Source organism: Schistocerca serialis, chromosome 4 (genome assembly GCF_023864345.2).
Source record: "Schistocerca serialis cubense isolate TAMUIC-IGC-003099 chromosome 4, iqSchSeri2.2, whole genome shotgun sequence".
Lineage (NCBI taxonomy): Eukaryota > Metazoa > Arthropoda > Insecta > Orthoptera > Acrididae > Schistocerca > Schistocerca serialis.
Window position 1 is genome coordinate 316,109,660 of NC_064641.1, and position 18,786 is coordinate 316,128,445.

Below are 18,786 nucleotides of genomic sequence, written 5' to 3' on the forward strand. Positions count from 1 at the left end.
TTTATATTCTCTACTCATAGTGTAGACGAATGACTTCTCTTTGACTTTGCATCTGTTACATACTGGCTGTGTGCTTGGTGCGCTCACTCGCACATATGCAAGCTATGAGGCGGTCAGCTGCACGTGGCCCTCCTTCCGCAGGTTCAACATCCTGAACACGATTCTGGTGACGAAGCCGGGCGACCTGCAGGAGCTGGTGAACTCGGAATCGCGCGTCATGCTGCTCTACTCGACGCGCGAGGAGGCGGTGCACATCCTGAAGGCAGCGCGCGACCTCAAGATCACAGGCGAGAACTACGTCTGGGTGGTCACGCAGAGCGTCATCGAGAACCGCGAGACGCCCTCGCACTTCCCCGTCGGCATGCTGGGTAAGTCGGCACGCGGGCCCTGGCGCCAGCGCTTCCTGCCGCCATCGACAGACGTCGTCCGGCCAAAACAGTATTTGTCTTCTGATAAACAGGTACTGGATAAAGGGTACAAGCTGAAGCAATGAGTTAAGATTTGTGCCACAACTGGGACTTGAACTCAGGCCTCCCGCTTACTAAGCTGGTGTGCTAATCACTACACCACCGTAACACTGTGGCTACCACAGCTGCACTGACTGCTGTTGTCCATCGCCCCAATAACACAAAAATCAGTACACACCCAAGAAGGGGAAAATGGGCTGAAGGTGTGAACAGAAGTTTCTGTTAGGAAGGGCGTTGCACTATGTTAGTCTGCGCAGGTGTGGTAGCCATAAGATTATAGTGGTGTAGTGGCTAGTGAATCTGCCTAGTAAGTAGCAGACCAGGACTCAAGTCCTGATTGTGGCACAAATTTTGTTTCATTGCTTCAGCTTCTGTCGTCATCGAAGATAACGTTGGGACTCATATGTCTCCAATAAAATGTGATTCCATCAGATCAATAGGTACTAGATACTTCAAATCCTCAGGAAGGTAGAATTAAAGTGCAAGGAAAGATGGATAATGTCCAATACGTCAACAAACGACATATATTCGTTGTTCGAGTGCACAGTGATTGTCACTAGTTAATATAATTTTCCATTCCCGTAAATACTCCTTATTTCTTTTCCAAAAAGAACTTTACAACTTTGAAAATAAAAACAGATGTATTCACATGACTTACAGATCCGGTTTTGGAGTCTTTTTTAGCAAAGGTACACCAGGGTTTCTTTTTACATTATATCTAAACACATTTAATCTGACTTCCATTGGTAATGTGGCACACATCCCATCTCAAATCGATTTCCTGACAAGTTTTCTGCAAGCTGTTTGATTACGGCATAGATTCTTGCTCTGATATCTGCCAGAGAATCCAATATGAGAAGAACAAACATGGAATTCTTTATGAAACGCCCCAAGCAAAAAATCAAGAAGTGTCAGATCCATTGAACGTCGGGCCATGCAATCGGCACTCCTCGACTCAATCCACTTACTTCAGAAGCGGTTATGGAGGAAGTAGCAGACGCTGGTGTGTTAGCATATATATTTTGTCTGCCTCATTGGAATTAAAAGGTTTTTCAGACTATATTCTGATTTCTCTCGGAAACAAAATGTGCAGTAAACTTCGCACGTGCTCGATGCATAAATAGTTTCCAATTTGGGCTGTCACTACATGTCCAAAGACTTGTCATGGATTATCATCGCTCCAATTCCTACAGTTGTGTTCATTTACTTTACCACTTAAGTGTAAAGTCAACTCATCAGTAAAAGAAATGTTTCCAGTGAAATCTCAGACTTCATCCTAACATAATATTTCTCCACGGAAGTCCTAGGGAACAATCCCATCAGGGTCTTTCAGTTCCCGCACTATGGTTGATTTGAAGGGCTTGTGATGTAATTGTTTTCATACCACATGCCAAACAGACACATCAAAGAGGCCAGCTCGTGAGAACCACGCCGAGTTGCTTTTCTCGATCTGTCAACGAAATTTTGCCTCACTTTCTCTGCAATGTCATCGGGCACATGCGCTCGACCTGAAGATATGTTCTAGCTTATACAGTTTCCCAAGCTGCAACATGGTTGCGAATCGAACAGTGATCCAGAAAGTGTAGAAAAAGTCTTTTTTTAATTTCCGTCTATGATCATAAAATGCTGGTCCTCTGAGGACAAATTTACTATAAAATTTCAACGAAAAACATTTGCCCCTTACAAATTATAGACCTAGTGTGAGGATCTTCTACGTACTTTGTATGAAAATCAAGTTTCACAGCTGTTGCAGCGAGAAGTTCCAGAACAGTGCGGCAACCGTCGTTGCTACAATTGTCGCTGGCGCTTGTGGTGGCGTGGTTCGGTACTAGCGTAATATGTGAGTAAAAACATAATCTCCTACAAAATATACCAGTACCTGATTCGTAAGTCATATGAATAAGTTTATATACTAGGGTCTGAATGAGTGAGCAGAGTGGAGAACTGGTGAGGCCCAGTGACAGACTGATGGTCGAGAGAAACGCTTTATTAATCTTCAGTTACACTGTCTGTGGTTCCCATACGAGCTAGCCACTCCCTACCCTGGCACGGCAGGCTGGCTATGGGCAGCAGAAAGCTGGCTTCCGCCCCAGTGGGACACAACTCGCGTTGGCACCCTGTGTTGCTGACTTCAGGCAGGGCAATGGCTGGCGATCCATCAGTAGGCCAACGCCCTGACGTCAGTGGTGCGTTGCTTCTTCTTGCAACATCTGCCCCCTGCTATTTGAAAGCATGCACCCCGGCAATTCTTGAAACTCTAACAATTGTTCTTCCACCTGCGCCCTCTCTGTTCCCCTCATATGCCTAACCTTCCCACGCAATGCAGTCTGAGCGACACCTTTTGCATTATCATACCTCACTCCCTCTGTGCAACAATTTTCCTCTTCCGGAATTTATACCTGTGTCACTAACGTTCCCTTTAACAGCTTGCCCTCCTCAGCGCCAAAATTATCGACATTAATGAGCATTGCCTTGCATCCAACCTTTTCCCGTCCACGCACAATATTGCGTCTCACTAAATAACATGCCGCATCACAACCCTCGAGCATTTCGATGGTAAGTCAGGCTTCACACTCACACACAGCGATTTATCGGTGTCACTCAAAGTACAGTCGTCCAAATTAAGTGTTAATGTCGTTATTCGCCGTTTAACTGTATTGTCTAGTATGACAGACGCTACTCGTGACGCATCAACACTGACGACATGGCAGTGTGTCTTACGACTAATTTCACCACACGTCGTTGTAGGTCAGTTAAGACATGATGCTGATGCAGAAAATCATGCCATAGCCCTCGCTTACATGAGACACACTGCCTGAACTTTGTTCTCTCCAATTGGAAATTCACCTTTAACGACCCCAGTGGCCACATATCATTATCCTCCACCCTACGAAAATTAAAACGCGATCTGTCCCATTGTTTCCTGCCCACCAAATCTCTCAAGGCCACTTATACATGCGCCCCCGTGTCCAACAGTAACATATATCTTTTGCCATCCACTACGTCTACTGTGGCATATTTCGCCGCTGCATTCGTATTTCCTGCGTTTGTTTTTATTGCGAACACCTTCTGGCGGATCTGGGATACTCTTTTGAGTTTAACGAGTGCTTGTTACCATCCAGACCACTTATATCGTTGTTCACATAATACTTCTGATGATCAATTACAATGCTATTGTTCTGTGGCTGACGCCACTGTCCCGTACACCCACAATTAAAGCATTTTATATTTCCTGCAAAGGCCCTTGGTCTATCCGTTACGCACGTTACAATACCAGTTTCTTCAAATTCTATTATTAGGTGCCCCAGGTCACACCCTCCTCTACATTTACGGGGCTACACTCCTCAGGAGAGCATTCAGTGCCCTTTGTTCAGCTTCCTGTAACAACACCTTCCACGCCTCATCATTTTGCGTTAATTCGTATGTGCGCACATTAACTTTCCTAATCGTGTCTGCAAAATATTCTATGTCTTCAGTAGGCCTCTTAATAATCACACTTCAGCGCTCGCTGTTTGCTACAGTTGTTGTCCGCCAACTTCCTGTGTCTAAGAGAATCATTTCACTTGAACGCTCAATGGTTTCTTCATTTGTGGCGGTAAACAGTCGTCCGGCTCCTTCATAGTGTGTAACACTTCGGCGACCATTTCGGAATTTCTCAATCTATTCGTAGACACTGCGTTGTGGCAAAACACAGTTCCCGTACTGTACCGAAAGTAGTCGATGAATTTCGGCCCTGATACGCCTTCCTACCACAAAAAACGGGTCACTGAACTTTGCTCTTTTTCGGTGCAAATAGACAGCAGACATGACTAACAGCACGGTAGTGATAACGAAACTAACCAAGCAGCTTGAAAATTGCAAATATATAACAACAAATAAACGTAAAACGATAGTACTACCAAAATAAACAAAAATATAACAAAATTGCGGATAATAATTGACTTACCCTCGTAGATCATGCATTTTTTCAACCGAAGTTGGCAGAGGGTTTGCGGAAAAGTAATGCATCGGAATTTTTAAGTGAAAACTCTTAAAACTTTTTCAATTAAACAAACGTTACTAACATTCTACACCTTTATTCTTTATGTCTACTTATTTATTTCTGAATGTAGTCACCCTGGCGACAAACACATTTCTTCCAACGAGACACCAGTTTGCTGAAGCCGTCACCATAGAACGTTTGACTTTGTTGACGGAGCGACGATCTCACCTCTTCTTACAGCGCCTCGTCTCTATCGAAGTTAAGTCCTCGAAGGCGTACTTGAAGTTCTGAAAACAGATGAAAATCGGATGGGGCCCAACTGGGACTGTACAGTGGATGATCGATGACAGTGAACCCAAGGCGTTTTTTGCTGTACATATCGCAGCGTTTGTGTGTACGTGGTATTGTCTTGCTGAAAAAGAGGGTGCTCCATGTGTGGACGAACCCTTAGAATTCAACACTCGCTTTCTGCCCACTGTTTCTTAGGCACCAATAAAGGTACATTACATACCGCCATGCTGTAGACTACAAATCAGAGCCCTCTAGCGGAAGAGGGCTGCAAATATGTAGACACGAAGAATAAAGTTGCAGAATGCTACCAACTGTTGTTTTATTTAAAATGCTTTAAGAGTTTTCACATAAACAATTCAGAGCCGTTATTTTTCAGCACGCCCTCCTGGAATTCATGTGCTTTCGGTGGTGCAACACAGTGTGCACATGTCTATGGGTAGGCCTACTGGTGGGCTTCCTTGAAACTGTGCACAAACGTACCATCTGCATAACGGAGGGACATGCACAGAAAGCGCTATAAAAAGAGTTTTTAGTTCTTTTAATAGTTTTTTATTCTTTCTATCCGTACTGTAGCGACGGGCAAAGGACCGTAACGCTCATCCTTCATATTGTAGGGCAGAGTAAAGCAGAAATCAGAAAGGAACTTCTCTGAAGAAAATGTTGTTTCTGATATCGAAGTCGTGTTAAGGGAAATAAACAATAATTCTTGAATGTTTTCTATCTCAAGTAAGAACTGCTGTTGTTTTGTAAAAGTGAAGAAACTATTTCGTCAATTCAAAATGATTTAGCTTTTTAATTTTTCATATATGGATTTCAAATATTGCATCTTCAATTTTATGGTACTTACATTCTTGAAAAGTGGCGATTATTTGGTGCAACTCATCACCTCCTACGTAACGGCATGCATCGGTAAGATCGTCAAGGACGACGGGAATTCGCAGGTGGTGGGACGTCCTCATCCGCAGACAGGTGCTTTTAATGGCCTGGGGCCGTCAGCGCTCGCGACGCAGCCCATTAGTCACAACGCAGGCTGGCTGGCCAAGCGTCATAGGAGAATACTTCCGTCAAGCGTTAGCGAAAGGGCGGACCTCTGCGTTTCGTCATTGTGCGACGAATTTTACCTGGAAACTGTCTCATTGTCTGTTCTACATCTCGCATAATTCATTGAAAACACTGTTATTATCAATCCGTGGGAAAAGTATCATCACCTAAGCTCACCGAATATGATAATAATCTCTCCCTTGAAACAGCACGCTGGTCGCTTTGGAACACTATACAGAGTGATCACAAAACTCCTGTACCCGCTATGTGTTACAAAGATGTTAATGAGTTGTTGCTTCTTATTGTCACAGGTGCTGACATACATCTAAATCCACACAGGAGAATTAGTGAGAGATACTCAGCATGATTTCACTGTAAGCTTTCAGAAACCTTCCCCGACAAAACCAGCTACTTTACGATGTGAGATAAAGTTATTTGCAACTGGTTACGTAAAAGATAATCCACGCTCAGTACGACTACCAACACGACTGGAAACCGTGTGTGGGGTCTGCAGCGTTTGTCGAAGTTTCGCCAAAAATGTCCGTTTGAAAGCTCTCACAGGAACATATGAAGAATGATTTAAAGTTAAAGGCATTCAAACGTTCGTTAATAAACGACAAGCAAAACATCAGCAGGCTTCTGGGCGAACGCTCTACGTCTTTACAACTCTTCTTTCAAGGGGAAAAGTATTTCCGAGCGACTGTTCAACATACCGCAATGCAAAAGCGAGAAACATTTATTTGTGGAGTAAAGCAAACTCACATTTTTATGAAGAACTTGAATACAACCTACCTCATGACACGATCTAGGCTACATTGTTGGCAACCCACTTGGTATGTTTATATTTCATCGACAGTGCTATGAATTAGATTGCGTAACGCACCATGTTAAGTGATTGGTTTATTCCACATCAGCAAGGTCGGGAACTGCTTGGTTGTCTGTAGTCCGAACAGAACGGAGCATCAGCCCATTATGCTGTTGCCGTTAGACAATACCTCCTCGAGCTGTATCCTGATAATTGGATCGGACGTGATTCAGTGCATTTGCATGCACTCTTACAGTGGCCACCCCGAAGTCCTGATCAGTTATCTTGCAACAACGCATTATGGGGGTTCATTTAACACACGGTATCTGGCACACGTTACGAGGCAGTTGACGAACTTAAGGATGCCGTTCGACGTGCGTTTACTGCCGTCTCGCCAGCAGCGTAGAAGAGATTTTTACATCGTACGCGGAGTAGGATCATACTCTGTTATGAAGGCTAGTTTGGAGCGAGGATTTAGGCGAGTGGTAAGCATTTAAGCCACGAAAACATTTCGCAAAATAAAGAGTTTCTTCATTGGTCATTGAGAATATTAAATACAAGCAGTACAAGTGAATCAATGAACAAAGAGGGCAGTATCTCATTACCAAATTTAGCATTTCATAACAGAAAGAAAAGTTTAAATTTAATTATACAGTGATTCAGTTCCGACCTACAGGAAACGGATCCTCAGATTGGCCATTTGGACAGTTAAGGCACAACTAAAACAGACAGGAGGTTCATTCTAAAAGAGGCAAAACATGATATCTTACGGCCAGCGAGAATCGGCCACAATAACATGGCACTGAAATTCTAAGGATACCTTTTAACAACCGAGCAGCAAGACCGTAAATAATGAAATCTTTAAGTTTCGCTCCAGTTAGTAAAAATCTTTAAAACAAAGAGCTTTAAAAAAATTAAGCAACAAGAAAATTACAAGACTTGTGATCTTAACTGTAGGAATGAACTCCTTAAGAACATTTAATAGCAGTGACCTACTGGAAGAATCCAACTTCACGGATTTTACTAATCTAAACCTTACAGCAAACTCAATATCACTGTCGCTGCACCACAGGAGACAAGTGATATATAGCAAACAGCTTACGTACTAATGACCAACAAGCGTGCAGCAGGGGTAGTACACAGCTGGTCACAATGAGATAAACAAGAAACTTACAGTTCGCGGTAAGATCAGTGTCCAAAAACTTAGAAGTTAAGCAGAGAGCAAAATGGTCATCAGAAACTAATAACTAAAACCACAATAAAATATACAAATGGTATTCAATATGAATTCGTAGAACAATAACATACGGAGAAAGTGGCCCAGGCAAACAGTACGTTTTCAAGCGAACGGCTCATGCATCGAACACATGCGATGCTCACGTTTTCTAACAGCACCCTGCCAAACTATGCATCCAGCAGTTTGAGTCAATAGCTTTAACTAATGATCATCTCATCTGCGGCCACCATACTGCAGAGTGTAACAGGTAACACCTCGTTCCAACGGGGCAACTAAATTCAACAACAAATGATTCTGCTCTTCCAAGAAATCATCGTGTCAGTAAATGATGCCGGGCACGAGGATACACAGGGTCTGAGTGAGAATGAGGTTATCCGCTTGCACCTTGCACGCTCGGTTATCAGCATTACCATGGCTGCATCTATACATCTTTCAGACTCTGTGAGCAACTCGACAGATAAACACTGGCTGATGCCCAAGTCACAGCCATGGGGCATCTTTCCACTGTTTCGCGTCAAGGGCCGACTGTTCGCTAGCGCCACAGCTTTCCGCTAGAACAATCCTCGCGAAAGCCCACAGCAGCACCAAAAGAGCAGCCGCTGCCAACTTAAGGCGAAAGATAGCAAACGTATAATCCAATCGAGCTATTGCACTCGCGACTGAGTCAGCACTAATCTGGGCCAAAAACGATAGTGTACGCGTAACCACTGTGGCATAAATGATAAAGTATTGTCACATTGCATCAAAGGTGTACTCCGCCTAGCACATTAATAGAACGCAACCATCTTTGAACATGTTGACATGTGGTGATGGGAGTTTATGATCACTGTGTAGATGGCGGAGAGCTCGTGACGGGTGCTCTTGTGGCCCTCCATCACTGACATGAGCTATGGCAGTGAAGTGCGCCGCATGCGACCATTGAGTGTATAGAATCAGTAATACGGAGCAACGAAAAAACGCGGCAGAATTACAGGAAAAAGCTATTCCGTTTGGACGTGTCCTGACCACACCATGAATGAAGTTGTCCGTTTCCTTCATGTGTCGATGCGTATTGTCCAAACAACTAAAACAGAGAGAAGGTTCATTGTAAATGAGGCAAAACATGAAACCTTAAGGCCAGCAAGAATCGGCCACAATAACCAAGGCAGTGAAATTCTGAAGTCTGCAAGAAATGCTGCAGGACTCGTATTCATGTAACATAGTGCAACAACACCGGTAGTAAAAGAATGTAACATGTAGGATCGGGAGACGAACGTCACGCCTCTCAATGATAACCGCCTAAAAACTGGCAGGTTGTAAAGATAACACCATAAATCTAAATATCAACATACGCAGTCCAGTCATAGTAATGTGAATACCTCCTGTTTTCGATGTCAACGTGGAATAACCATTCACAGACGGTAGTTGGCAGCACTGGCACTGGAGGGAACGCAAAATATGATGGCTGGACCCGATAAACAGAGCGGTTGTAATGCGCAATACGAATGATTTATCTGTCGTCCAAAAGAGCATGATCATTGTCTTTCTGGCCAAGAGTGAAGCGTTTCCGAAAAGGATAGGTCTGTAAGCTGTTCGCGTGCCGCTGTGATTAAAGTGCATGGCAGAATGGCACTATGCAAAATCGACGCCGAGGCTACTGTGGTACACCATGGGCCTTAGCTGACAGGGGTGTACGTCGGGTCGGAGATGTGTACAAGCGAGTAGACGTGCAACTGTTGAGCAGCTGACCGCCCAGATGAACCATGGGGCTACTAACAGTGTCTCCTCATCGACCGTTTAGCCTTGCCGACTGCTGTTCATTGACGAAGGCTAGAAATAGCTCGGAAATAACTAGACGTCCTCTGAGTGGCGAGAGAACGCCATGTCAGATGAATCGATTTACAGGCTAAATCGTCCAGATGATGATTGGCCTCTACCGGCCCAGGCCAGATGAGTGAACGTTATAGTATGGAGAATGTTTTAGTGACATTCCCTGGATGAACTCGTCATTCTGGAAGGAACAATAGATCAACACAGATATGGATCTATCCTAGAGGACCATTTTCACCGCTAAATGCAGTTTGTTTTTGTCTCGGCACTATGTCAGGACAGTGCAACGTGTCACACAGTTCACAGTGCACGTGCGTGGTTCGAAGAGGAGCACGATGAGTTTGGCTTATTCCCCTGGCCACTAAACTTGGCGGATGGGAACCCAATGGAGAATCTGTGGGACCACCGTGATCGGGCTGTTCGAACCATGGATTTTCAGTCGAGAAAGCTATCGCAGGTGGCCGTAGCACTGGAGTCGGCGTTGCTCCACATCTCTGTCTGTAGGTTCCAGAAAGCTATCGATTCTCTTCCTGCATGCGTCGCAACGGCCAGTGCTGCAAAATGTAGGTTATCAAGATTTTGGTAGGTGGTCATATTAATTTGACTGGATAGCGTGTGTTTAATTAGTATAATAGTATTTGTGAATACTGTAATGCATCACAGTTTGTGAATTCTCTGTAACCGTGAGACACTGCATGGGTTTTATTTTGTTGCATTTATTGTTTCTCTTTCATTATTTTTTGTTAATCTTAAAATCAATTGTACATTTTTATACTGGAAAATGTTTACACAGATTTAACTGCAGTAGTATTCCGCAAGAGCTAGGGTATAGACGTTTATCGACAGGTAACGAGTTTTGGTATAACCAAGAGAAGCCGGCGGTCGAGAATTTGCTGCCGCGGGCATGTAGTCTGTTTACCAGTACATCGTGAATTGTGAGAAACACTAGATAAATTATATTTAAACGTTGCACGTTCTACGGTGCGGTTGTAGGGGAAGGTTTGGGTTGTTTGGGGGAAGAGACCAAACATCGAGGTCATCGGTCTCATCGGATTAGGGAAGGACGCGGAAGAAAGTCGGCAGTGCCCTTTCAAAGGAACCATCCCTGCATTTGCCTGGAGCGATTTAGGGAAATCACGGAAAACCTAAATCAGGACGGCCGGACGCGGGATTGAACCATCGTCCTCCCGAATGCGAGTCCAGTGTTGCACGTTCTGGATTAAGTTTTCACGCAGTAGTATAAAGGATGCGACTTTGGAATAGTGCAGAGAGACACCTTTTAACAAGACAATTTACGTCAAACAACGCAGACTGTCGAATTCCAATGTGTCGATATGACTCCTACGTGATGTATGTGGAGTGTTAGGAGAGCAGTGAATATAGAAAGACAGTTTTACCGTGTGAACTAATTTCAGTATTCAGCTCAAACTACGAACTATGTACCAGTGTCTACTACTTCTTCTTTTTTTGTAGTGGATTCGTCCCACATCGGTCCAGGGTCAGTATTGTTAGGGACGGATTTGGCATAGTTAATTGTTAAGGGGTGGCCTGAGCTCTTAAGTCGCTAGAACTGTGTATCAGTGTCAAAGTGCCTTTTATCGTGAACAAATATACAGAAACGTGAAAGCAGTGACATTAAAAGAAAAAGCTTACTGAGTGAACACGTAGCCTGAACTACGAAGTTCCAACAACAATTATCAGTGCTTCCTGCAAGCAGTGTCGATATTAAACATTACGTCGTTCAGTGCGAATTACATTTTGTCAGACATCGTCGAACACCAGCCAACAAGTAGATAATACACATTGATTACCACGCCTTCACAACAACCATCACTTTCAACGGGAAGCCTACAGCGTGAATATTTAACAAGAATTATATTCAATTAATATGTTTATGGACCACCAAACTGGGGAGAACTGCTCACCGTTTCTCAAAGCTAAGTTTCTTTCTCCGAACTTTTTAACTACTAGGAAACACTGTGTTTCTTATTGTGTTCGTTTAACATGTTTCAAAATTGAAATGATAGCGTTTCCATTGCTATTCTCTACACGCAACGTAGTAATAGAATGATTTAAATTATTTTCCAGTAATTGTGAATACTGCACTAAAGCTACATTCACCGTATAATGATTTTCATAGTAATATGCTACTGCAAATAGTATCTACGTACGTTACATTCTTTTAGCTCTTGTTTGCATAACATATTCTTGGCTTCCAAGAGCAGTGTAAAATATTATATTATATTTTTTTGCGTCGTTATATACGTATAATATGGCATTTGTACTGTCAAGTGGGTGCGGTTAAGCCAGTTAGCTTCGAGTATTCACCACTTATTAGGTGGAATTTCATTGGTAGAGCGTTTAGACAGCGGGAAAGCTTTAAATTGGGTAGATTCGTGCTGAATAAAGTTTGATTACGTATAAGACCTAACCACATTTCACTGTTCCAGAGCCATTGGGGAACTCTGTTTCTTTGTTTTTGTAAGTATTGGTGGTCATTCTGCAACAAGTGATGCTACTATTGGGTAAATTCTGGAGACAGTCAAATTTTATATATTCTTTTAGTTATTCCAGCATTAAATACAATTAATTTTTACGCAAGTCGGTAATGAGCAATTATTTTTGTTCCCCATTATCCAACGTTATTCACCAGATTTCACTTTTATTTGACAGATCGATTAAAATTTGATTAGATTCTTTGTTCGAACACGATCATTACTAGTAGGAAAATTAATTAAAGTGGAAATTCTGTTTCGCTGCAAGATATTCTTGCTGTGAGTGAATGCAGGTCGATCTCTAACAGTTTCCTAGCGAATAGCGCGAAAGGAACTGCATACAGTGGACGTGTGGAGTCGGGTAACTCGCACAATTTCATTTGCCGCTGCAAGACGTAAAGATGTACGTTTTCAATAGAAGAAACACAGAAACTGGGCGTAGGCGCCTAGTATGGTCCGGCGACTCATGATCTTGCCTCTCTTTAAATAATTCAACGCGTGGAGTGCACCGGCGATCCATTTATGTTTTTAACGTGCATAGAGTCTAGGGTTTAGGTCAGGCCGCAGGTGATATTTTGGGAGTGTTTCCGTACAACGAATTGAGTTCGCTCATTAAAATTACCATGATAATCATCCAGGGTGTTGGTTTCAGTATACTCGGTGATCAGATCTGCTATTTATTCTACGAGGATCGCCCAGAAAGTAATGCACTACTTGTCTTTCTTCAATAATTATTTATTGAACATGATGAGCTGGCCGCTGTGGCAGAGCGGTTCTAGGCGCTTCAGTGCGGAACCGCGCTGCTGCTACGGTCGCAGGGTCGAATCTTGCCTCGGGAATGGATGTGTGTGATGTCCTTATGTTAGTTAGGTTTAAGTAGTTCCAAGTTTAGGGGACTGATGACCTCAGTCCTTAAAGACACTTGAACAATTTTTTTTAACACGATGAAAATTACACACAAGAAATCATGAAATAATGATGTTTCTTCCACACTTCCTATTTTTCCTGTCTTGCCTCCAGCGCCACACAAGGGCGTGCATACCCTGTCGGTACCACTCCTTGTTCTGTCAACGAAGCCATTTCTTTGTTGTGCGAATCATGTGGTAGTATCCTCAAAATACCTTCCACGAATGGCGTGCTTTAATGGCTCAAATAAGTAGGAGTCTGACGAAGCTAAACCAGGTCGTAGGGCGGATGCGGCAACACTGCCCATTCGTGTTTAGTGATGTGTTTACAGGTCATCAAATATGTATGAGGCTAAGCGTTATCAAGTTGAATCAGACAATCATCTGGGTTGTTATGGTGCCAAAACCGCTGGAAGCGCTTCTTGAATCTGGTTAATGTACTTATATATGCTTAAGAATGAATGTTGCTAGTTCTTGGCAACACACCAGTGAGCACGACACCCTTACAGTCCCAAAACACGGTGATCATGACTTACTGAAGCACGAAGTTGCTTTGAAGTTTTCCTTTTGTCGAGCGTGAGGATGACGCCATTCCATCGATTGTCGTTTTGTTTCTATCTCAAAATGGTGATCACAAGTTTCCTCGCCTGTCGCAGTCCGGGATAATAAGGCTTTCCCTCAGCTTCAAAACGTAACAGCAAGTTGGAACAATTTTTCCTGTGAGATTTGTCTCCCACCGTATGGGTAATCCATTTGAGCAATCAAGAGCACGGATGAGTGCATCCATGCGTCGTTAACAGTCACCCCGCTCGCTTGCAAATCACGGAGCTCCACCGAACCGCCTTCTGATGGCCCCACCCCTGTGCTCAGCGACTAACCGTCCTTCTGTCGACTGCACATGCACACTGCACACAAACGTTTGTGAACGTTTCCAACAGTTTGCTTCTCCAGAGTGATAAATTTAGTGATAACTCGCTGCTTGTCACATACATCACATTTTGAAACATTGCTGTAGCTACGCTATCTGTCGGAGGGGAAATTTGCGCACGCACCCCAATTAACTTCACGTAATATATATACCTTAAGTTTCGCATTCGTAGCATTGTTGTTGGGAAGAAAAGAAGAAATGGTGTATTACTTTCTGGGCGATCCTCGAACGTATTCTGGGATTTTCTTTAGGTGTCCTTGGATGGGTGAACATTGTCAGAATATAGTCTCACGTTCATTTGTAAAATGCTACATTCCAGTTCTTTTCGTAGAACTGGAGTTACCGGATATGAACTGTGCGAGATGCCCTTGCCAATCTGGGTATACACAGGGATTTAGTTTAAAAATATTAATTTCACACTCTTCAGCCAAGTTTTTACAAACGTTATTCCACTGCAGCTTTAACCCGTGTTTATGTGCAAGCCTACCTGCCATCCAGGACAAACGGTTGAATCCAGTAGCGCTGTAAGCTGCTAAATCCGACATCCCGTCACTTTTCCGGTGACTCTGCTGAACAGACCGGTGACTCCACACGGCAGTTTAGCAAACACGGGATGCGGGAGGCGCGCCAGGTATGGAGTTTGCAGCTAATCCAGATGAAGCAGACGCCTTATTGTGATCCAGCTTTCGCACGGAGCGGACGGCCTCGCGCCGTCCGATTCTGGTTCTCTGTTCTTGAGGAATGGCAGCCAACAACGCAGGCCTGAACTGCCACCATTCCCATCCCGTAAAAAGTCTCCTGGCTGCGCTTTCACAGTAACCCTTTCACAAGTGAAAGAAACACTGTCTTTCAACAGTGTTCAGCCATCCAGGGACACCAGTGAAAACTTGAAGGAGATGTCCGTACAGGAATACGAAGCGGCCTAACGACTCATAAGATATTACCATCGGATACGTCGTATCCATGCGGCACCACAAAACATCGTTGGCGGGGCAGTTACGCTTCCTGGTGGTGTAATGTGTGGGCGAGCGCAAAGGCAACATACGATTTGAGAGTCTTGGACAAGTGGTGGGGAAGAAGTCGGCTTCTGCAGGACGTCGGGCACGGATGTCTGAGAGCAGCTGTGGGCACGTGATTCCGCCACGCCCATACGCCAATGTTGACGTTGACGGGTATGGACAGACAACGAGGCTAAAAGTCTGGAACCGGCGAGAGGTGGGCATAAGTGACTCTGGAGGACGCGGCGTGTTGTTGCTGGCCTGGAAAGTCATGGTACGAAGGAGCAAATACAGCGTCGTGTTGCGAATCCGTGAAGACTGCTTCGCCTATAAATCTGTTCACATAAATGGCGAGCTTCTAAACATTACTATGTTATGCTGAGCTGAACCGGGACTCAGTGATCGTGCATGAGCTTAATAGCGACTCTTTGTGGAAGCTTGTTCGTTGTTATATTGAATTGTACTATTTGAGCCTTGTTATTGCTTTGCGAAACTACATGTTAATGTTTACTCTGCAAATGTATCAATTTGTGGATTTAAATATATATACTTTGAATATTGAACTGTAGGCATACGTCACGTCACGCTCGAGTTTTAGTGGAAGCAGACCAAGACGGCTGCGTTTCCTGTCAATGGTTTGTCATTCCGTAGGCAGCTGTGTCGAATTTAATAACGAGTCGGTGACTAGCAAGTTCAAGTGCAGTCAATTGTCACAACGTTGCACTTTTTGAAACGTGCATGATTGCTTTTTCACGCCAGAGAGTGTGTATTTATACGTGTTTCCTTTGTTGTAGAGTTCCGAGATGATATTTGTGTTAATATGCAAGGGACTTTTGTAGACCAGTGAATTCTGTACTAGTTGCTGTTCCTGAATATGTGAGCCGTGGCGCCATTGAGTCAATAGACTTTTCTGTCTGGCGCCACTGCCTCTGGAACAGTGAAATGTGGTTAGGTCTTATACGTAATCAAACTTTACTCAGCACGAATCTACCCAATTTAAAGCTTTCCCGCTGTCTAAACGCTCTACCAATGAAATTCCACCTAATCCGTGGTGAATACTCGAAGCTAACTGGCTTAACCGCACCCACTTGACAGTACAAATTTCATATTATACGTATATAACGACGCAAAAAAATATAATACTATATTTTACACTGCTCTTGGAAGCCAAGAATATGTTATGCAAACAAGAGCTAAAAGAATGTAATGTACGTAGATACTATTTGCAGTGGCATATTACTATGAAAATCATTATACGGTGAATGTAGCTTTAGTGCAGTATTAACAATTACTGGAAAATAATTTAAATCATTCTATTACTACGTTGCGTGTAGAGAATAGCAATGGAAACGCCATCATTTTAGTTTTGAAACATGTTAAACGAACACAATAAGAAACACAGAGTTTCCTAATAGTTAAAAAGTTCGGAGAAAGAAACTTAGCTTTGAGAAACGGTGAGCAGTTCTCCCCAGTTTGGTGGTCCATAAACATATTAATTGAATATAATTCTTGTTAAATATTCACGCTGTAGGCTTCCCGTTGAAAGTGATGGTTGTTATGAAGGCGTGGTAATCAATGTGTATTATCTACTTGTTGGCTGGCGTTCGACGATGTCTGACAAAATTGTAATTCGCACTGAACGACGTAATGTTTAATATCGACACTGCTTGCAAGAAGCACTGATATTTGTTGTTGGAACTTCGTAGTTCAGGCTACGTGTTCACTCAGTAAGCTTTTTCTTTTAAGGTCACTGCTTTCACGTTTCTGTATATTTGTTCACGATAAAAGGCACTTTGACACTGATACACAGTTCTAGCGACTTAAGAGCTCAGGCCACCCCTTAACAATTAACTATGCCAAATCCGTCCCTAACAATACTGACCCTGGACCGATGTGGGACGAATCCACTACAAAAAAAAGAAGAAGTAGTAGACACTGGTACATAGTTCGTAGTTTGAGCTGAATACTGAAATTAGTTCACACGGTAAAACTGTCTTTCTATATTCACTGCTCTCCTAACACTCCACATACATCACGTAGGAGTCATATCGACACATTGGAATTCGACAGTCTGCGTTGTTTGACGTAAATTGTCTTGTTAAAAGGTGTCTCTCTGCACTATTCCAAAGTCGCATCCTTTATACTACTGCGTGAAAACTTAATCCAGAACGTGCAACACTGAACTCGCATTCGGGAGGACGATGGTTCAATCCCGCGTCCGGCCGTCCTGATTTAGGTTTTCCGTGATTTCCCTAAATCGCTCCAGGCAAATGCAGAGATGGTTCCTTTGAAATGGCACGGCCGACTTTCTTCCCTGTCCTTCCCTAATCCGAAGAGACCGATGACCTCGATGTTTGGTCTCTTCCCCCAAACAACCCAAACCTTCCGCTACAACCGCACCGTAGAACGTGCAACGTTTAAATATAATTTATCTAGTGTTTCTCACAATTCACGATGTACTGGTAAACAGACTACATGCCCGCGGCAGCAAATTCTCGACCGCCGGCTTCTCTTGGTTATACCAAAACTCGCTACCTGTCGATAAACGTCTATACCCTAGCTCTTGCGGAATATTACTGCAGTTAAATCTGTGTAAACATTTTCCAGTATAAAAATGTACAATTGATTTTAAGATTAACAAAAAATAATGAAAGAGAAACAATAAATGCAACAAAATAAAATCCATGCAGTGTCTCAAGGTTACAGAGAATTCACAAACTGTGATGCATTACAGTATTCACAAATACTATTATACTAATTAAACATACGCTATCCAGTCAAATTAATATGACCACCTACCAAAATCCTGATAACCTACATTTTGCAGCACTGGCCGTTGCGACGCATGCAGGAAGAGAACCGATAGCTTTCTGGAACCTACAGACAGAGATGTGGAGCAACGCCGATGCCAGTGCCACGGCCATCTGCGATAGCTTTCTCGACTAAAAATCCATGGTTCGAACAGCCCGATCACGGTGGTCCCACAGATTCTCCATTGGGTTCCCATCCGCCAAGTTTAGTGGCCAGGGGAATAAGGTAAACTCATCGTGCTCCTCTTCGAACCACGCACGTGCACTGTGAACTGTGTGACACGTTGCACTGTCCTGACATAGTGCCGAGACAAAAACAAACTGCATTTAGCGGTTAAAATGGTCCTCTAGGATAGATCCATATCTGTGTTGATCTATTGTTCCTTCCAGAATGACGAGATCATCCAGGGAATGTCACTAAAACATTCTCCATACTATAACGTTCACTCATCTGGCCTGGGCCGGTAGAGGCCAATCATCATCTGGACGATTTAGCCTGTAAATCGATTCATCTGACATGGCGTTGTCTCGCCACTCAGAGGACGTCTAGTTATTTCCGAGCTATTTCTAGCCTTCGTCAATGAACAGCAGTCAGCAAGACTGAACGGTCGATGAGGAGACACTGTTGGTAGCCCCATGGTTCATCTGGGCGGTCAGCTGCTCAACAGTTGCACGGCTACTCGCTTGTACACATCTCCGACCCGACGTACACCCCTGTCAGCTATGGCCCATGGTGTACCACAGTAGCCTCGGCGTCGATTTTGCATAGTGCCATTCTGCCATGCACTTTAATCACAGCGGCACGCGAACAGCTTACAGACCTATCCTTTTCGGAAACGCTTCACTCTTGGCCAGAAAGACAATAATCGTGCTCTTTTGGACGACAGATAAATCGTTCGGTGTGCGCATTACAACTGCTCTGTTTATCGGGTCCAGCCATCGTATTTTGCGTTGCCTCCAGTACCAGTGCTGCCAACTATCGTCTCTGAATGGTTATTCCACGTTGACATCGAAAGCA

The 18,786-nt window shown here is 43.6% G+C and overlaps 1 protein-coding gene across 1 annotated transcript in view; it reads left to right on the forward strand.

The window, feature by feature from the left end:
* Positions 1–18,786, forward strand: part of LOC126474414 (glutamate receptor ionotropic, NMDA 2B-like) — a 555,314-nt gene that overhangs the window by 334,761 nt on the left and 201,767 nt on the right. Inside the window, exon 4 of the mRNA XM_050101882.1 lies at positions 142–368. Within this exon, the coding sequence (XP_049957839.1) occupies positions 142–368 (227 nt within the window). The remainder of the gene's footprint in view (positions 1–141; positions 369–18,786) is intronic.